Below are 22,331 nucleotides of genomic sequence, written 5' to 3' on the forward strand. Positions count from 1 at the left end.
TAAATTTTCCATTCATGAACACTTGCTCAAGTATGTTATTAATTTTTCCTCAATCCCAAAAATATTCTTCCTATAATTGGATTCCTAACTCCCTATCCATCCCATTTTCTTAGTATGTCCTAGTATTTAAACTTTTAATTTATAATTTTTGAAAACTTCAAGAAAATATTCACCATTTAAGAACAAAAATGCATGTCAACACTTTCTAACTAAGCACACCACAACAGCATAGCACTTCTGCCTAAACACACAACTATTCATTCCTAAATTTTCTACGCTAAATATTCAAGAGTGACTTATTATCGGCTAATCCAAACAGGCTCAAGGCCACCAAATAATTTTTTAAAAAAAGAGGAGCATATAGTTATTTTAGGACTGTACATACACAATTCATCAGTCTCGACGATACATCAATCATCATTGACATCAAGAACAGAAGAAGCCAAAGGGGGGAGGACCATATTGTTGAGTAAAATGACAATCCATACACTTGAAGGAGACCTTAGCAATTATCATATCACACATGAAGCACCATATTTATTCACATTTTCTGTACAAAGAGGTGGCAACAACCAACCATTCCACCTTCACCGCTGAGTCACTCATGGAATACACCATTCTATTCCGGTGAGCAAATTCTAACCGTCTGTCACGAATAAAGTGTCAATTAATTAAAGAGGAGAGGAAGCATAAGCAATGCATGATAAATTAGCATCTAAAGAGATTCCTCATGAAAAAAAGGAAAACAAAATAGACCTAAAAGTTGCAGTCAAGTAGAAAGAAGAAAACAAATAGGAGAGGATGATGCAAATTTGGGCAACCAAAGTGAGGGTTTAAACAAACTGTAAGCAATGTTACAAGAAGCGATACAGTAAGAAAATTCGAAAGAGAAGCTCGCAGATATGTTTGCAACTCTAGAACAGTTTTCAATTCAGTACTTCTGCTGTAGCAGGAATCAGTTTAGTAGCCCAAGGCATGATATTACACCCATCAATTTTTTCATAATCGATCAATATTACTGTGAAATATGTCAAACTTAAGTCCTACACATCTTCAATACATTTGTCCATACTAAAATGTTGCAAATAGACCTGGTCTAAAAACTTGAAAGTATGGTCGTGTTGATGTATTAGCCTCTGTTACTGCATCGCACCTATAGGAGTGTTGACTTGGAAATGTTGCACTGTCTGATGCCATCACACAGTAATGTCATGTGCAATCCTATTTATTTATTTATTTTGAGAAGGTAAAATTTCATGTGCAATCCTATTTTAGCAATTAAGGATGTCAAATATTCATTCGCCTCTTTCCATAGGTTTCCTAGTTTGCCCAAACATTTAATAAAATTTATGTCCTACACAAGTAATCTAACCCACCTTATAGCCAAAATTATAGTGATATTTTAAGGTTTCACCTGAATTTTTGTGACAGAGTTGGAGCTTATCATTCTTAGGTGGTTCGACAATTTATAAGTGTACCTTCAGGATATTTTAGATTCACCTTCTAACTGAAATCTACAGGAAGGAATGTAAAAAAGTGTTTTGGCAATGCACTAGTAGCATGTTTCAGGAACTACATTGCTCACATTCTTAAAAAATGTCAACGGGTGAATGTTGGATCCTCCAAAAGTCGTGCATTTTTGAAGGCTGACACGCGTGCGACAACATTTTTGGAGAGTCCAAGCAACATAGCTTCCACATTTTAAAAACATTTGAAGTACCATCATAAGAGAATGTTAAGAGATTCTGATGATGAAATAATTTTAAAAAACAGTCTTCTAAGAGATTCTGATGATGGAATAGTCATAAGAATACTGTCTGATGAGACTCGCTGACAAAACAAGCAAATGAAACTGCTTTTATTCATAGTGCAGAATAGGCAGAGCGATAATATGAGGAAATAATAGTTACAGACTAACCTCAATAATCTGTACATGAACGTCACAAGAACACATTAACAGAGGACTTCCTGTATCCTAGGGGGTAACAGCACAACTATTATCATCTTTAACATATTTGAGTCAGCTATGCCTGCAGCTGTCAAGAGAACTAATGAAAACAATGCCGCAGGTAATAACTGACGAAACAGATGAGCAAAATACGACTATTATTAAACTTCCGTCTAACCTACACCATCATAAAATGCCAAGCTAAAGCATGAAGAATGCGCCAATAGTTGTCTGACGAAGCACCTTTGAACTTCGATCTAACCCATGAGAAGCCACCTAGAATTTGGAGTGAGAAAAAAATCAGCAGGCAAGTACAACCTTGGAAATTATAATGGTTATTCGATGTTCATTCGACGGAAATGATAGAAGTTTAATTCCTTGGTAAATAAGAGGAGAACAGTTTTGAGGAATGGGGAAGAGGTTGCACTAAAAGATTCTTGGGAACAAATCAACAAAAGAGAATTAATTAAATATAAAAAGAAAAATTTTAGAAGGGGCAGATTTTGTGAGCATAAAAAGTCCCCCCCCCCCCCACCAAATACCATTTATCAGAGAATTCCATGATTCCTAGTATCAATTATATATGGGAAAAGGGACAGATTTACCCCCGAACTTTAATAAATGGTACGTCTATGTCCTCCGTTATACTTTGCGTCCACATAAGTCCCTGCCATCCAATTATAGGTACACATATACCCCTCTCACTAACGGACCCCTCATTTTTTACACGTGTCTTAATCCTATTGAACTACTGTTTGACTCTTCTTTTAACCCATAAAACAACCATCCGCCCCATAACCCAATAACCCACCCAATTTCCTCAAAAAGGAATTAATTAGACCCAAATTAACCCATGAATCCTAATTAATTTGGGTGCTACTGTGTAATTTGGATCTTGGTGCATTTGATCCAGATATTCAAACAAAAATATTACCATCTCTCAAGGATGAGGTGATAAAATTCATGCCGGTTCAGAAGCAGACCGTGCCGGACAGAGAACCAGATTCAAGGCGCTTGTTGTTGTAGGTGACGGTAGTGGTCACGTCGGTTTGGGTGTCAAGTGCTCGAAGAAAGTCGCTACTGCCATTCGTGGAGGAATATATTGCTAAGCTATCAGTGAGGAGAGGTTACTGGGGTAAAAAGATTGGGAAGCCACACACTGTGCCTTGCAAGGTTACAGGGAAATGTGGCTCTGTTACCGTTAGGAAGTGCCTGCTCCTCGTGGTGCTGGTATTGTTGCTGCTCTTGTTTCCAAGTTAACCCATGAATCCTAATTAATTTTGATTTTTTATTTAGGATTCCTTTTAGAGAAAATTGGGTGGGTTATGGGGTGGATGGTTGGTTTATGGGTTAAAAAAAGGGGTCAAACAGGTAGTTCAATAGGATTAAGACACATGTAAAAAATGAGGGGTCCGTTAGTGAGAGGGGTACGTGTGTACCTATAATTAGACGGCAGGGACTTATATGGACGCAAAGTATAACGGAGGGCATAGACGTACCATTTATTAAAGTTCGGGGGTAAATCTGTCCCTTTTCCCATTATATATTTGCTTTTACGAATTATAAGGTATTCATTTTCAATAATCAATTTAAATTTCGACTGTGTTGTATCTTGCTCAAGCTGATAAGTAGACCTGAAGTTATAGACAACAAATTCCCCTCCTAATATAATGGGCATTCTCCTTCAGTTTTGTCTTGTTTCTCTCTACAATATACACTCAACTCAGATCACATTAAAGCTAGCACGATAACACAGAACTAGTCACGACAGGCTATTGCTTACCATATGAGTTAAGGCAGCATAACGTTCCTCATTTAGATACAATGGTTTTCCCCTATGCATGTCAATATCCTGCAACAATAGGAGGAGGAAATATGTAAAATCCAAGTTGATATGTGGACATACTGGTTTAGAGCCCAGATGTCCCTACCAAAACAATTTTACCAGAACTCAAGATACACAATGCACATATATTAGTAAACAGTCTTTGACAATAATTAGAAACAACTATTTGACTGAAAACAGGGAGAGGGGAAATAGATGAAGGAAAAGGGAGGGAAAAAAAGAAAAGAAAATGGTGATCCATCAGAATTCGAAGAAATATCAAGTGAAGTTTAAATCCATACTTGTTGCGAGTTATGACTGGGGAAATTGTGATTTGTGAACATATATTAACTTGCATTCAACTTGGGCAAAAATTTTAATTCCCATGTTTGACGTGAATTGAAGATACTTGAGGACACAACTGTCTTTCTGTTATCTTCACCCCCCAAAACGCACATTTAATTGTTTCATAGTTTTCCATTTAAATCACACAACAGGATCCCTGTAAAGCACCTTTGCAGGGAAAGAAAAGATACATGTCATTATGTGCTTGGATTATTTTGAGCTTTTAGTGGCTTGAGATAGCGACAACAAACTTACAGAAAAAGACTTAAGCTGCTGTTTGACCCTTAGTTTCATATCTAATTTGTAATGCTTCTACGAGCTATGCTATTTAGTATTTCAAGCAACAAGCAAAATCTCCCTTTTTCCATCAAAATGAAATAAAGAGAAGCTTGTTTTCAACTAAACATCCTTAGTTTCTCTGAGCTCTTCTATGATAGCAAAATGCAACCACTAATTTACCTCTTCTCCAAATACATCCAAATAAGGTGACGGCCACGGTGCCTGACGAGCAGACCTTTGGAGCAATACAGTAGTTTTCTACAGTGAAAAATAAATTTCATCAAGTCATTCCAGGGTCCAGAAAGACAGTATTGTGCAAATCAAAAGGTCAAGAGAAATAAGTAAAGCAAAAAGCAAACAGCACTTACTCTGATCAACAAGAACACCCCAGTAACAGCACCACAGGCCATTGCATGAGTTTGACACCCACTTTCTCTGGAGTTCAATCAAATGCATCAGACACAATATTAAAGATCAGAAGAAGGTAAAAGAGAAGCTGCAGCCTGAGTGAATTTTGAACCTGCAGCATGTCTTCCAACTTGCTGAACACAATTTACCACATAACAAGCACAAAGCAGGATCCTTCTGAACAGCTCCGCAATCTGGGCACTTCTGTTTAATATACCTGAAGGTAACATAAAATTATCTTGAGTTTTATTTAGTCAACACAACAATAGAATACTTGTAAAATACTCTCTTTATCCATATCTATAACCAACCTCTGCAAGAGATCCTGATAAAGATGAGGCAAAAGCATCAGTTTAAAAGGGGCTGCAGGAGTGGAATAAAGAGCACCCTTTAGACCACGAGTTTCAAAGTGCTTGTAGAAATGATTGAGCCATTTTTGAACCACCAAACGAATCGTGACATCATTCAAAACATTATCAAGCGATGGAATCTTTAATATCTTCTCCAACTTTTCAATCTGATAGAGCTCGGCTGCATTGTTCTCGCCACACTCCATCAGTTCATTGGTTGAGTATGCTGATCCATCTAATATGTTGGTTCCATCATTAAATGGCACCACTCTAGAAGAATGAAGCAATTTCCACAACAATGCACATCTTCTTAAGTACGGAAAGGTCAGACTGCGAATTGCATCTTTGATGTCATAAGAAATTTCTATAAAATTAGATTCAAAATATTGGTGAGCAACTCCTTGTTCTTCAATTACTTTATAGATGTCAGTAACTAGAGAATCATCGCATCCTAACTCAAGCAAACCGCATTGACGCTTTCTGCAATAGGTAATTATAGCCTGCAAAGAAACGACAAGGATCTTTTGCTAACTATCTTGGAGACAAAGAAGTGCAAAGAAGTCTCATCTAATCTCTACCCAAAAAAGAACATCAGAAGGGAAAATTGTGCAACCTGAGTGACCGCAACAGCATAGAAAAGATGAACCAGAGTCAGGAAGGCATCTTCGCATGACAACAATGGACATGGAAGGCAATATATGATCCACATTAACGAAGAAAAAGCATCATGTGCAAGAACTGGATCAGCTGACCATCTCCAGAACTGAATATCAGGATACTGATTTTCTGTTTCAGCACATTCCAAGATGGCTTGCATATTACCTGCAAAGCATATCTTCTCATGATCTCATCTCTCCCTTTTACAAAGTAAAAGTAACTTAGAAGATAACTCCACAGAGCAGCAATATACCTCCAACAGATGGATCTGATATTTCATTTGCAGAAGTGCCAGAACATATAGACTCTGCAAACAGCTGAATGCCTCTGAGTCTCAGGAGGACAGTGAGTGAGTTATTTGTTCGTGTACTTTGTACAATACTTAGCAACAAAGCAAGTATAAAACCATTTGAAGATTGTAGTTCTTTGTACAAGGCACGAAGACTGTAGTTTGGAGCTAATGATGTCTTTCCGGATCGAGTAGCTATTTCAGTTGATATAAGTGAGTACTTAAGAGTGTCATAAAGAATCAGAGAATGACTAAGTCTACCAGATTCTGAAATCTTATCATTGTCTGGAAAGTACATTCCACACAATACACGATACGAAGATTCAAGGTTTACCCTCATGCGCCCAAACTGCCGAAGTGGAAGTCTTTGGATAATTTCTATACTTCCAGAAACATCAGCAGCACTTTGTAGGAGAAATAAAGCTTCTTTAAATTGAAGTGCATCTACCACTGCACTTGACGAGGATGAAAGGCCAACAGCATCTGATGGACTGGAAGATGAATGAAGGGATGTGAACCTTCCAGAATCTACAGGTAAGGTTGGCAGGACTGAGTTGGCAAGTCCACGACATACAGGACAGAGGAACTCCCCCTGAAAATAAGAAAATCAACAAGACATCCTGTACATGATCTGGATCTACAGTATGACCTCCCTCAAAAACAATGCTTCTGGTTCAGCAATTCTCTCCATCACATAGAAAAAAGATAAATCAGGACGTTCTGTACCTGATCTGGATCTACAATATGACCTCCTTCAAAAACAATTCTTCTGGTATATCTGTACAAGAGTGATGAGACTGTTAATTCTTTGAACTTAATGAATAGGACTTGCTAGACCAATTATAGAACATAATATACATGTATTTTATTAACACTAATGCACAAACCATTTAAGCTTGAGGACATACTGGATTAAGATAAATCAAGATAAGGTCAGGAAAAGAAAAGCAAATCCTAGAAAGAAGACAACAAAAAACTCACAAGACGCAATATATCCATCATTAGGCCAAGAAAAGAAGATATAGAGAACCAAAGATTAAAAATAGTTCAAGTCGAATATACCAAACGATTAGACAATAACCTCAAAGAAAGAGGTAAAAAGGAAAGGATAAAAGGACTCGCCTTTCCTTTAGAGATGATAAATAACGGTCAAGACATCCCTGATGCACAGCGTGTCCACACGATGATAGATAAATTCTGTCACAATCTGAGGGACCAAATCCTTCATATGCTGTAAGCGGCATTCTTGACTCTAATTGTGTCTTGGGTGCACTTTCAGATGCAGGACTATCGACATTTTCTCCTGCAAGAGAAGAAATGTACTTCCCAAGCAAAAGAGACTCACCATCCCCACCACCTCCCCCTGCAGAAATTTTCTTACCATTTCTTGAGAGGTCCCAGTGCCAAGAATTGGCATCCATTCTTTCCTGAATCAACAAGTATATTTCTTCTTCTAGCATCTCTAGAGAAAAATCTGTGTCTTCATCGACATTGCTGGATGTGCAAGGCAGTTGAATCTTCAATGCTGGGAACCTTGCCCTAATATATTCAAAAAATGCTCCTACATCCTTAGTTTTCCCTTCTAGAGCATATTCATTTATTGCATTTTGAATCAATTGTGTCAACCAAGGAGATGAAATCACTTCTTGACTGCTTGATAAAATGCTCCTTTGAGATGAGACATTTGTCATCCTTTGAGCAGAAGATTCCAGTTCTTTCCCAAAATTTTGAGTTCTTTTCCATGAAGGAGGCCCTCTATTGGTGAAAGTCAAAAGCCTGGATTTCTTATTTCAAGAACCACGATAAAATAAGTAAAAAATTGACTTATTCACCAAGCACAATCACTTAGATATATCAGCATAGATATCCAAACACAATGAAGCGACATAAAAACAAAGCACATACCTCAAGAAGAATCAGGTATGATAGAGGACTTTTAGAATTTGGATCATGGCAAAGAGAGCAAATGACTGAATCACTTCTTTCTTTACTAAGTTTAGAATCATCCGGAGCAGCTTCTGCAGAGAAATCAATGCTCTTTAAAAATTTGGATTGTTGCGCCCTCATCTTCTCCTGCGATGTAGACATGGCATATATATGAAACTGACCGAGTCAAACTTGATCAACCAAGAATAGAAGGAATAGGGTTAGTCTGGTTCACACTGAATTCAACTTACAATAGCCAAAAACTATCTGAACTGTAAATTATGGCAACATAGCACAATGGAAACATGAAAAGCACTTGATCCAAGTACAGGAAACAAAAGCACGTTGTAAGATGAATTATGTGCTGTTTTACATGAAACTATATATATTGCTAGAATGGAATTTCTGTAAAATCTCTAATTTTGACTTTAGACCTAAAGCACAGCTGCATCCAACTATGGCTGAACTTAAATTGAGCATCTAGTCTTCCATCCAATCATATCCTGCTCTGAATTAACCTCCAAAAGCACAAGTTTCCCAACTTTTGTCTCTTAGGACCCTATACACAAGGGACATCTGATGTACAAGGATTTTGCTTCCATTTTCAGTGCTTATATTTCGCTTGCATGTTTAAATATTTCATATGACAGCTTTTTCTGAATCCCTTTTTAACCCTTTACACCCTAGGTATCTGATCTTTAAGGATTCTGCTTCTGAGTTAGAGGAATCCCTTCCTTGCGCAATTAGTATTTCACTTGCATGTTCAGTTTTCACATGCTTTCCTAGAACATGCAAAACACACATGCTTTATAAGGATTTTTCAACTTCTAGAACAAGTAGCTTACACTCGGTCATAGAGAAACCACAACACAAAAGCAACAATTTAAGTTAACTGGCTAGAGAGTAACAAACACATTTTATGCTTAGCAAAGTATTTAGCAAGATATCCTTAATATTCTCTTTAAAACTATACCATTATAGCAGCTTGCCTCTCTCGAGCTTTAGCCTTGCGCTTATCACTGTCTGAAACTGATTCCAAGTTTTTAGTATCACCAGTCGAAACGGATTGCGACAGTTGATTGACCACCTCAGGTGCAAGGTCTTGCAGTTTCATCTTGCATCCAAATTGAAGTTCAGCAAATTTTTTCAGAAGACTTCCAATCATAGAGGAGAGGTTGAAAATTCCAGCTTCCACAAAGTCGTTTTCTTTCCTATATTTCCTCATCAACAAAACCAGAAGAGACAACAAGCTCTGGTCACCATATTTACTCAATGAAAATTCCTCACTAGCTAGTGCTACAATTGGAATGACATCATCCCCAAAGCAACTATGGTCACCAGATCCTCCATGCATATAACAAATATCTAATGCCAGAGATAACAAATGCAATGCTTTTAACAATACACCATCTGGAGCACGTGACGCATTTGATTTATCAGAGAAAACAGCATAAAATACAATAGCACGAACAATTTGGAGTACTGTCTTGCAAGTGGCTATTTTAGCTATTCCACCAAGAGGTGGATAAATGTTCGTCCATTTTGGAAGCTGACTGGTCAATGCCGATACTTTACAGAACTGCATATATCTCTCTTCGGCAACTTGCAACTCCTTTGAGTTCCAACGAGGATGATATAAATCTAGCTCCTTCCAATAGGATGTCCGCAGTTTATAAATACCCTGGGATAGATGGGACATTAGGATCATAGGACTAGAACTGATCAGATGACAATGTACGAAAGGTTAAGGAATGACCGAAGTGTCACAAAAAAACCTGATTGATGCCAGAGGGATTGGAATACACTGCTACCCTATCTAGAACTTCCTGAAGTCTATCGATCTTGGACAAGTCACGGGGCAGAGACTTCACCAACTGGCTACGAGTGGCATCACCAGTTGACAGTTTATATACCAATTCCCTTTGCAAACACTCACTGGGGGATAACCCAGAAAACCGCCGTTCCTTCACTATTTGTATGATCAGTGTAAGCATCTCCTGAACTATAGTCGGCTCATACCTGGGTGAAGTGTTAAAATAGAAGAATCCAAAAATGCAGTTAAATACTCGAGAAACAGAACTTGGAGATTTGACAGCATCCTGCCAAATTATAGACAAGAAGGTTGAAGAAAATTACAACAATTACATACCCAGTGAAATCCCACTAAGTGGGGTCAGGGTAGGGTGTACGCAGACCTTTTCTCTTGAGACAAGTAACAATTCTATTCAATAAAAACTTCGCCACCCCAGAAAAAGGTGCTAAGTTGGAAACTTCACAAGCATCGAAAAGGTACATAAACCCCTGCCCAGAACCCTATATAATTATATGTTGCCAATTTAATATACTAACTCTCCTTTACAATTATATTAGGGTGTACGCAGACCTTACCACTACCTTGTGGATGTAGAAAGGAAGGTTGAAGAAAAATAAGAAATTACAATATACAACATCTTGTGTCCATCTAACTCGAGCATCAAAAAATGTACAAGGTCACGAAATAATCTCAGACAACTCAAAATAAACTTATTCTTTTTTAGCAAGTTACTTCTAACTTGGTAGTGATCCACCAAATTACACTAAAGGATCTTATATCGCTATCTCTGAAAGAATGACCAAAATCATGGCTTGCGATAAAAATTAAGGTATAGTTACTTAAATGTATACCAAAGGATGACAACATAGCATAAGCATCAGACATAAGTTTATACACCTAGCCACTGTCTAATCTTCTTTTTCTGTCCTCTAGTATTAAACATTAGAATTGTTGCATATAACAACAATATGAAAGAATACACACATTAACATCTTAATTCTAGTGAAACTACAAAATCTAACAACCAAACTATTATGCAACCAACTAGGCCCCACCTTCGATTAGTTGGGGTCGACTAAATGGATCATCTGTATCCCCAGTTCTGCTCTATTCATTACTATTTCACTAAAAAACAAATCAATTTATCTTTTAAGGTAAATTAGTAGTTCCCCATAACTAGATATTCTTCAGAGCACACATAAAACCTACAGGGATATAACCATTTCATTACAATACAAATCTAATGCAAATGTAACAATAACAACTAATCTTAATCAACAACTAGCTTGTATTCCCAATATGTCAATTATTCCGATTATATCATGTTCTTAGTAGGTAATATGATACAAGAAATTGAACTACTTCCTTCTATGGAAGGTTAGGATAATTATCTTTTTGTTATCTTCACTCATCATATTGTGTGCTGAAGATTGGTGCATACAAGTATTTATGTAAAATATGATCATCTCAAGTAACCTAATCTAATTACATCCTGTGTGAGCGCTATCTCCACCCAATCTTGATGTTATTCTGATGGCCGAATACATAGACAACCCCTTAAATTTGACATTGTATTTCATTAAGACACTCAAACTAAATGCTCTAATAGGGCACCTGAACACATGATAAAACTGTTCCTATTAGACACTTTCCACTCAAATTTCGGAAAACCTTTTGCTAGAGTTCTCAAGCATCCATTACGTAGCCAAGTTAATAATGCATACAAATAAACACACAAAAAAAAAGTGCATCAACAGAGGTTTCAAAAAGCTAAATGTGATTCAGCCACACATGTGTAACTAATGAATTTAAAGGAGTCATGTGAGGAATATATTTGGAAGATGGAAAATTACAACTCATAAATCATCAATCAATTTATCACGCCACCAACAATCAATCATGTCTTCTGATCAATATGGATTTGTTTTTAGATCAATCCTACAATAATATTGATTTAGTCCATGTTGAAAGCAAATATATACATCTAGCAATACTGATAAAATAATATAAATATATAAACACATAAATCTATAGTAACAAACTAACAACATAGAACTAATATCGGTTTCGCTAAGTTAGGTAAACATCAGAAGATGTCACCCTTTATGACATTAGCGATGTGGCAAATCAAATTTATGTACTCTGGGAATCCTGTAGTATTATACCATCAAATAAGAGTAAAAAAAGATTTATGCTAACAAGGTAAGGAGCAAACAAGTAAATAGATAATGAAACTCATTGAAGACAGATAAGGGATGAGTTACATACTCATTAGGGCGTTTGAGATCCAAGGAAAGGTAATCCAAGAGCTCAAAGCGTTCTAAAATCCTAGTAACATATTGATCAGCAGGGCCCAGTGCAGCACAACACTGGAGCAGAAATAGATCAAGCTCTAGACCCTGTTCAGACCTGCACAAAGAGTACAAAAGAAGAAAGACTTAAAGCAACATGAGTAATCTATGTACACAAATCTCAAGTAAATTAGCACATAAAGGAAGTTCAAATCCCAAGGCCCAAATAAGGTATTGCCTACATACCAACGAACAGAGCGATACCACTCACAGGATAATATGGCAGCGTCAACATTCCTACGCCACATTCCAGCATGCACCTGCGCACAGAACACCTTAATTCGGAGAGCATGTTCCATAATGAAGGCAGAAAATCCAAGTGGGTGGCAGCCTCCCAATATATGGCCAAAAAAGTCATGATCGACAGCAGATGACGAATTGGAACAACTACCCCCTACGGAAGTTTCACCGTAACATTGTCTGAGTGCCCTCTGTAAAACCATTGAAAGTAATCGATGGAGTGGAATATGAACTGATATATCCTGCAAACTGACTTTATATGCTATATCAGGCCAATCAGAAAAACTCAGCACCCGAAAAGCTTCTAACTCTAGGGCATAATCTGTTTGTAGCATATTGTTATCACTACCACCAAAGTTTGCAGTTTCCTGGGCTAAATCCTGTCCACATTTTAAGGAAACACCACCAGTCGGTGACGAATAAGAATATTGCTTATTGCAACCTTCAGTTGAACTTGGGAGTCCAATGCCATCTGAAGGACTATTAGATCTAATAATTTGCCTGCCCCTGCTAAACTTCGAGTGTGTTCTTTTCAGTGCAAAGAAATTATTTCCAGAACTAGTGATTGTTTTCGGAGATAAGATGTGAAGGAGAGGTCCTAATGTGTTATCCACTCCCAACCAATTCTCAATGGCCTTCAGGCACTCAAATGTCAACCATAGAACAGATGACGGTACCGGAGAACTATCAGATTTTGACTCAGGAGTCATAAATACATGTTCTGGTGGACTCCTCCCAACCACGCTACTAACAGAACTTTCCTGTGATAGCCTTCCAACTTTTGCAAGTCTTTCACTATCTTGGTCATCAAAATCTTGTATATGCGTGTTGAACAAAGCATCATCAGCATCTTCAGTGCTACTAATAGAGAATGCACCACCCACCAATAGAGAATGAATATTTGCAATTGTATGACCCAGAACAAAAGGCAAATGCATATTATCACCCTCATCTTCTACATGGATGCCAGTTTCTCTCTTTTGAGGGTTCATGCCTTGTACAAAAGTCAACAGCTTCATCCACCTCCTAAGTATATCTCGCCTATCACGGACCACATATCTGGGTACAGCAGAATGACTCATGACAAATCGTATGTCTTCAACCACACGAAGAGTAGTTTCATACAAATTTCCCCATTTATTGACCTATAATAAGTAAAATGACTTCATCAAGCAAGGCAATGCTGCTAATTTTTAGGTCAACTGCTAAGATAATATTAGTTGGTAAACAATGCTGAAAAATAAACAAGATAGTTTCAGTTGTTGCAGATTAGCTATATATCATGAAAGGCATAAGGCCTCGAAAACAAAGGAAATGCTAGCAGCTGATATCTTCCTTTTTTTTAATTAACAAACATTGAGAACTTAACTAGTTCAAGAAGTCAAGGAAACAACAAAATCAAAAGTAAAAACATCCTAGCACACTCCTATGTTGTTCAGTGTTTTTCTCTCAAGTGAAATAAACTACCACCCATCAATTACTGTGAGAACTATTACAATATCTAAATGAAGAACCATTTAATGCAAATGTATAATTGTATTCGTATAGTATTACAGGAAATATTGAAATTATGTAAGCATGAACTCAATCATGCAAGCTTTTACGTTTCCATTGTTTATAATCTGTCAATTTTTCTATATGAAAAGTCAGTGCATAGACCTACCATATTAGATTTTACAAAAGGTAAGTCTACAACCAAACTATTAAAGATATCTTTTACCAGAGAGGATATGAGAGACAAGCTACAATATTCAAACATCATGAATATATTGATGTCATAATCTAACTTTTAGAAAAGAGTATAACTATCCAAACTCCTTACACAAGGCTGAAATCAAATTAACATTGCAATACCTTCAATCTACCATTTTCCTCTGCACAAGATATAAGTATGTCCCCATAACAGTCCAGCAGCATGGCTAAAAGATTCATTTCCTTCACTAGACGTGGGGTCAAAGTAGGCACCGTAAATATCTGCACAGAAAAAGTTGAGAGAAGTGGATATTTTTGGAAGACTGTATCATTAATTTCCTTGACTGCGTCATTCACAACAGTTGGGTAATAGCTCAGAAATACTTTAGCAAACTCATATTTGAATTGAGGTTCACCCAACATTTTCAAGAACAATTCATGGAGCTTCCTGACAACATAACCACTGATCAAGAACCTCTCTGCCCTCACCAGAACATCTAATAAACCTTCTGAAGAGAATACCCTCCTAGAGATAAAACAAAGCAAACTTTCACTATCCTTGCAGAAACCCAAGAGCATCTCTATCACTGCTGATGTCAACGCATCTGTGATACCTTTATACTCAGTTGCCTGACTATTTAGTCTTGGACTTTGCTCCGAGAGGCTTTCCGCAAATAGGAGCCCTTTTCTCCAACAAGAAAGCAAGGAATCAAGAACAGGGCCTAAAGAATTAGCACACCCTTCCGGAAGAGGTTGTATCTTCTCCGCGCCTTTATGCTTGGAACAAAACCCTTCACGTTTCCACGCAGTTACATCTCCACAATCACAGCAGCCACCGCCTGTATATATGACTGAGTAATCATGGTCTTTGTGGTTTCCATTCTGGAAACATGGAACACATATTGCACATGTTGGATCATGCTCACATGTACGGCAACGGTATGCAATATCATTGTTCCCCCAAATAGCCCCACAAACACCACGCTGGCCAATGTTAGCTAGGTGATCTAGTGCTCTTCTTGGTTCCCCTTCAAACATCAACCATTGTAACCACGTCATACTTTCGTGAAATAAATCTTTAATGGCTGAGCTGCCTGTTGATTTTGGAGAATCCGTCTGCATATCTGTAATACTGTCCATTGCCTCTTCATTAGTAGGCAAAAGAGCAGAGACAAGCTCTTCAATTTGAGACTTGTTATTCTTCACATAAACAATTAAACCAGGCTGTCGGTGCTCTAAATTTTCTGCAGGAACTCCAAGATTCTCAAGCCTCTGCAGTAGAAGATCAAAATGCATTTTCAGGTCCCTCGTCTCGAACCAAATAATAGACAGGGTAAAGATGTGTTTGTGTGTGTGTTTTGAATATGCATGTGTATATTTGTGCCAATGTCTACGCAATAAAACACACATAGAGAGTAAGCAATAAAAACACACATAGAGAGTAAGGAGTAAAAAGTTTCTCAGACTTTGTTTAGCATACTTACTATTCATTAAAAGGTTATAAAGATGATTTAGAAATGGCAGAGCTATCAGAAATCACCACACTGATTGTTCATTTTATTCCCCATAGGTAAAGACACAATTGCCGGCCAGTTGATTCCTTCTCTTTTTTATATAATTTTTTGAAAATGGCAATGTTGTCTTATGCCACAAAAGTACATGGGTTGTACTCAAACGTTATATACAGATGCACTCCATACACTCCTACTCTATTTCTATACGTGAGTCTAAAAAATCAACTATAGAGGCAATGCCTTTTGAGTATAATTGATTACACCAAAAACATAATAACAAAATGCAATTTAGTTTAACATCCTGCACACGATTTTCTATGCCTTCAAAACATCTGGAAGTCCTTTCTATCCAGATTGCGCACCATACTGAAGCAGGGATAATTCTCAACCTCGTTCTGTCTTTTGCAAGGGCACTTGCCTCATACCAGCTATACAAGGCCTCAGTAACTCTCCCAGGCATAGTCCAGGATATGCCTTTAAGGCTCAAGAAAGTCCTCCAAAGCTATTGAGTGTATTTGCAGTGTAGAAATAGATGGTTTGCAGTTTCTAAGGTTTCCCCACTAAGAAACACCTAGATCATAAGGTTATCCCCCTTTTCATGACATTGTCCTGAGTCAGGGAAACTTACTTAGATAGCAGCCAAATAAAGCATGAAACTTTGTGTGGGATTCTATACTTCCATATTTGTTTCCAAGGTCATATGGGACTCTGCTGGCTTGATTGATCCATCAACTTGTAAGTTGAATGCACTTTGAACTCTCCTCTATTGTTGCCTTTCCACCTAAGCATATCCTCATATGCCTGAAGTCCAGTAAAGTGTCCAACCGTTGTGGAATTCTGCCAACCTCATGAATTCCCAGTCATTTGGTTCTCTCCTGAAGATGAAATTTCACCCTTGTGGTGTCCATAGTTATGGAATAGTTGAAATAGTAGGATACTTGATTGATGGGATATTTGCAGAGCGCTTGGTAGCCAGAAAGGGATAAGTGCACTTTCGAACCATAAGTGGGTAACATAAAACTCATGACAACTACCAGGAAGCATTTGCATTTTTCTCCCAAAGTAATGCTTGAAGATCCGCTTTAAAGATGATAAAGTATATCCAAATAAGCCAGTACACAACCAGGAAAACAGAGAATATCGTAGTACAACACTTGGACCGTTACATATCTCGATGAATGAAAAAAACAAAACAAATACTACATATTAGTAAGGGGGAAATGCAACACCTTCCAAGGTAGAAGAAGGTCGATAGAATAAGTAATGAAGTGTGAAATTCATCCTTCCAATGGACAAAGTAAAGAGTTATGAACTATTTGATTTTAGAAGATAATCCATGACCTGTTCTCTTAGCCTCTCTTTTGTTTTCCTTTTTCGGCTTCGGGTAAGGCTCTATTTAGTGTTGCCCAACACATGAAACTGCCTGGCAAGCAGAACCATAGAAGTTCTATCCATCTCAATTTATGTCCACAGATATAAGAGACTCCCCCTCGGTTCCAAAATAGTATATCTAGGACGTTGCAACCTATTCCCGAGTTTATTTTTTTGACAGTCATGGTGTCTGGGCCAGCTTGAAGAGACCTTTGACTAATTCCACGGGATACCCACCAACAATAGGTACCATGTAACCCTGCCCACCAAGGCAAGGACAAATGAGAAGAAACCATCTAGTGTTTTTGGCTCTACTGAGATTTGAACCTGAGAGGGTTCTCAACCCCCTTCATTGAACACTGTCCACACCCTTGGGTTCTAAATTCTGTTTATTCCAAACTTCTCCTAAGAATATTATTTATTCAACTTTCACAAATTGACAGATCTGATCGGGTATTCATAATATAGAGTAAATCGGTCGTCTTTTAACCTAGATAGACTGATTGAGTTCCTTCAAGAAATCCAATATAGATTAAAGTTCATCTCAAAAATAGTAGTACACTTTAAGAAAAACTAGAGTTGATTAGCAGTAGTACCAGTACACAAGCTCTAAAATCATGGGCACCATAATCCTATGCCTTCACCAATTAACCTTCTTTTTTTGGTTTCCCAAGTATCGAGTACCCGCATTGGAGCCCAATTAGTCCAAATTAGCATTGCATAAAACCCATATCGGTGAAGCTTTACCATTTAATTTCAGAATTTATGGTAAAGATGATACAAGCACGAGCTCCAACTATGCACGGAGTTCTGGGAAGGGTCAAACCACAAGGGTCTATTGTGCGTAGCCTTACCTTACATTTCTGCAAGAGGTTGTTTCCACAACTCGAGATCAACCCCGTGACCTTCAGGTTACATGGAAACAACTTTACCAGTTACACCAAGGCTCCCCTTTTTTAAAGCTCATACACACTTTCCATGATTCGGAAATCCTGAATTTAGAGATCACATGACTTTCATGACCCTACAATATAGGATCTATTGTAAGCCAGATTCAGTTGTATAAGTTCCACTACTTGTTGATAAAGTGAGTGATGATTACTTTCTCATCCCAAATCAATCATCAGTTCACTTAACTTCCATTAAACTACCTAGTAGTGGGACTAGATCTCTTGTGAGACCTCAGTTCCTAACAATTGTGTCAAACTTTTCTTGGGTCTCTAGAAATATATCTCCTGACTTAAGCAACAAGGACATTTGTGAAGAACTCGTGCAACTGGAAAGTCCTTTCTTGTCTTACAGAACTAGTGATGACAAATGGGCAGCTTATGTCGAACTGGGTCAGTGTTATCATAATCAAAAGCGTAAAATAAGTTTCATCGGGGTTTACTAGCAAAATGCAAATATAGTGAGGCATTAATGAAATAATGCCTAACCGGAGAAACAATACAAATATATATGTTTAGTCCAATATTAATAATTTTTAAACATGAATGACAAATATATGAACAAAGACATTGGGAAAAAAATGAAAAAGAGAAATTTCAATTGCTTAGTGTCGCCTCTTCAAAAGAGGCTCATTGGCAAGGAAAAGTATGCCTTAAAACCTTGATGACAACAACACGTTTTCAGCCACGCTTCAGGGCTTAAGCGCACATTTGACAACACTGATTTGGGCAGGTTGGAAACCAATGGAATAAAAGTGGATAAATCCAACTCACTCACATTTCATGTAGGTAAAAAAACGGGTTGGATAGTTAAGGGGGTTGAAAATGGATTAACCCATAATATATAGGTGTTTCTAGAAAAATAAGTCAATTTAGGAATTTTCACCACTAATGATTATGGCCTCTTCCAAGAAAATGACAACATTAAAAACAAAAGATAATGGCCTCTTCCAAGAAAATGACGACATCAAAAATGAATTGACAAAACAAAAGACTAGACATGTTTTGTTCTATTTCTTTCAGCAAGGTTTTTTTCCAGCAAATATATTAGACCCACTGAAATGGATCAATCTTAATACTAAATGGCTCACGTAAATTCATGGAGGCTTTGTTTTAATTTTCTTTTCTTTAAGGTAATCCATTTGGTACGATTTTTTGTTTTTTCTTTGAAACTCATTTGGTACGATATTGTTCGTCTTCTACATATGTTGTGTCACTTTTTCCTTTACCAGCAAAAGTAGAAGAGAGGTTAGATAAATTGAGACATGATTTTCTATGGTTGGGGGGAATATACAAGGAAGGAAGAAGAATACACTTAGCTAAATGGCATAAGCCTTACTAAGCAAGAAGACATGAAGTCTTGGTATAAAAAATCTGAGGGTCCAGAACAAAAGTCTACTTTGTAAATGGCTTTGGAGATTTGTGGTTAAATATCGAGCATTATGGAGAAGAATTCTCAACAAGTATGGGCAAAATGTGGAATGTGTGTCTAATGTAGTAGATAGCACGTATGGGGTATCAATCTGGAGATCAATTAGAAATCTATGGTCTAGTTTGAAGGAGAATTTGGTGTTCAAAGTGGGAGGGGGTAACAAATATTTTTTGAAAGAGCAATTGGATTGGACATGAGTGTCTAAAATCGATCTTCCCAGATCTTTTACATTTTGTACCAAACCTTACACTAAAATTGCTGAGATATGGTCCCTTAAGAGACGGAATCTCACCTTCAAGAGAAATCTAAATGATTGGAAAGTGGATAGAATTGTTGAACTACTGCTCAGATTATGTGAATTCACAGGCCTTGCTATAAAAACAGATGGTATAAGATAGAAACATGACCCTGATGGCATGTTCTCTACGTGTAGACTGTATAAGAGAGAGATTATGACTCACACATGGGGAATTCTAGGTCCAGGGAAACAAATGTGGAAGTGCAACACCCCAACAAAGGTGAAATGCTTCACCTCTCTCGAAGGGCATGTCTCACACAGGAAAAACACAAGAAAAGAGGTTTCCATATTGTCTCCAAATGTTTATTTTTGTCATGAGAAGGAGGAAACTAACCGCCACTTATCCTACACTGTAGGATTACTGTCCAGGTGTGGCACATGGTTCTCAGCATTGCTCAAGATCCCTAGGTGATGCCAGAACTTACTGCTGATCTTTTGAGTTGTTGGATGAGAACGGGGGGGGTCAAGACCCAAAAAGGATGGTGGTCTTAGCTCATGAGAATATTACTAACACTATTCAGAAAATTAAAGAAAATTGCATTAACATGTTGTATTTTTGGTGTAAAGAAAATGGTATAGAAGAAGTAGAACAATTGATAGATCTCCTAGGATCAATGCAATTATGGATATAGGTTGTAACTTTTTGGAGGTAGCCACTAGCCAGCATACCTTAACGCTGAAGAATACAACCTAGCACGCAAGAGTGTAGCCTAGTGGTCAATAAAGTGGGTTGAACACCCTAAGGTCTCAGGTCTCATGTCCAATCCCAATAAAGACAAAACACGGTGATTTACCTGCTTACCTGAATTAGTCGAGGTACACACAAACTAGCTCAAACATCACCATTATCAATACATATATAAACCTTCCAACTTCATTTCTCCAGTTCAGTGATGAATCATATAAAACTCAACTCAACTACACCTATATCCCAAACTATTTAGTTTCAACAAAATGAATGAATCCTTATCCATTCCACTCTATCTTCAAAATTTCAAAGCATTGTGATTATCTTAATACTAAAAACCTCAATAGTTATAAATCACGCATAATAGGAGAGTACAAAATACATAAAATTAGTTCCAAGCAAAATTCAAGTTAACCGGAGTACCTTAAGAATAAATTCCTGCGGACTTGTCATCTTCGTCTCCGGCGCCGGCGCAGAATCAACCTCCATTAGAAAAATGAACCGAATCCAATCGGCGCAATTACAATCCCCAATATTCACAATTATTGTTCCCCAGGGCTGAACGGTACTGTCAGTCTTACACAATCAAACCTTCAAAATTATACGAAAATCTGAAACCCTAACTGATTTCTAAAGGCATACGATTCTTGAATGGGTGTTTTCAGATTTTTATCAATTTGTAGTTTTTACCATTGAAATTGTGTGATTGATTTTATTAAATTCCAACATATTCATAGGTAATATTTATATTTCCTCTTATAGTATTAAATTTTTGGATATGATTTAGTTATATAGGTAATAATTTTTTATATATATATTTGATATAAGATAATACATAATTTATATATGTATTAATTATTGTTGATTTCTAAATTATCAGTCAAATGTGATATTACTTTTATATATAAATAAATTAGTTCATATTTATCTATAAAATGTTGTATAAGTTATTCGAAAAATAATATTTAAATAATTTATTTCTTGTCGTGCTAACAAATGACTCATTAGAAATGTGCCTAATTCTATACTGCTTTCGATTTAAAATAGCATTTATGTTTTCCTTCTCGATAATCAATTTGATTAATTTTTAAAATTAAATTAATTTAATTATATATATATATATATATATATATATATATATATATATATATAAAGTTATAACAGTGGTAATTTTTAGCATATCAATGTAATTAAAAAAAATCTTAATATAGATAAAAATTCATATTGTTTGACTCTAAAGAAATGGGCAACTTTCACATATAGCAAACGTAAAACTCATATTTGTATGTTACAGCAAAGTTTGCATAATTGCACTCCGTAACAAACATATAAATGTATAATTTGCTAATATATATACAATAGAATTTTTTTTTGTAAAACGAAGTGTATAAAACGAGAAAGAGAAAGAGATTTGGATAGAGAATTGTATAAAACGAGAAAGAGAGAAAGTCAAAAGAGGCCTGGGCAGGAAATATACAATTGAATCGAATTGTATAAAACACAAAAGTGAGAAATTATATACAGTTTGAATTTGTATAAAACGAGAAAGAGAGAGACGGAAAAAACTGGGCAGGTGAATATTTTTATTGTAGAATTATAAGTGTATTAGACGAATATATATATATATATATGCTTGTGTATATACAATTTCATCTCGCTTTATACAAACAGAAACATAATTTATACATTTTGTTTCTGTTTGTATAAGCGAGAGAGGCGAGGGTGGCGAGCGAGATTAGAGAGAGCAGCGAGCGAGATATGGGAGAGGGGAACAAAAATATATGTATTTGTACAATTTCTGCTCGTTTTATACAAATAGAAACATATTTTATACGCTTGTATTTGAATAAAAGTAAGAGGAAGCGAGCGAGAAATGGAGCGAGAGAGGAGAGTGGCGAGCGAGAGTTTGAGGGAGGGAGATGACTAACAAACAGTTTGCTATGGAAACACAATTAAAT

General features: G+C 36.8%; 1 protein-coding gene across 7 annotated transcripts; it reads right to left on the reverse strand.

Moving 5' to 3' along the window:
• Positions 1-307: 307 nt before the first annotated feature.
• Positions 308-21,133, reverse strand: LOC101255129 (E3 ubiquitin-protein ligase PRT6). 7 transcript variants are annotated; one of them, XM_004246824.5, is made up of 19 exons: positions 20,797-21,133; positions 14,286-15,395; positions 12,378-13,576; positions 12,109-12,249; positions 9,803-10,046; positions 9,001-9,708; positions 8,007-8,174; positions 7,224-7,885; positions 6,828-6,879; positions 6,066-6,693; positions 5,769-5,977; positions 5,117-5,655; positions 4,918-5,022; positions 4,766-4,832; positions 4,578-4,655; positions 3,732-3,800; positions 2,131-2,224; positions 1,919-2,030; positions 308-646 (listed from the first exon to the last, which is right to left on the reverse strand). In XM_004246824.5, exons 1-17 carry the CDS (start codon positions 20,860-20,862, stop codon positions 2,150-2,152), a joined length of 6,120 nt encoding a protein of 2,039 aa, XP_004246872.2. In that variant the 5' UTR covers positions 20,863-21,133; the 3' UTR covers positions 308-646; positions 1,919-2,030; positions 2,131-2,149. The 7 variants fall into 7 exon arrangements, with proteins under 7 accessions (XP_004246872.2, XP_010325854.1, XP_010325857.1 ...); XM_010327552.4 differs by having other exon boundaries at positions 1,919-2,036; XM_010327555.4 differs by having other exon boundaries at positions 1,919-2,048.
• Positions 21,134-22,331: the final 1,198 nt, after the last annotated feature.

The sequence above is a fragment of the Solanum lycopersicum genome, chromosome 9, assembly GCF_036512215.1.
Source record: "Solanum lycopersicum chromosome 9, SLM_r2.1".
NCBI lineage: Eukaryota > Viridiplantae > Streptophyta > Magnoliopsida > Solanales > Solanaceae > Solanum > Solanum lycopersicum.

Bases quoted from the DNA above. Each gene is read 5' to 3' on its own strand.
- LOC101255129 (XM_004246824.5), bottom strand. From the start codon at position 20,862: ATGGAGGTTGATTCTGCGCCGGCGCCGGAGACGAAGATGACAAGTCCG. The intron at 15,396-20,796 runs GTACTCCGGTTA...CTTCTACTGCAG, and splicing joins CGCAGGAATTTATTCTTAAG to AGGCTTGAGAATCTTGGAGT. The intron at 4,833-4,917 runs GTTCAAAATTCA...ATTGAACTCCAG, and splicing joins AGTTGGAAGACATGCTGCAG to AGAAAGTGGGTGTCAAACTC.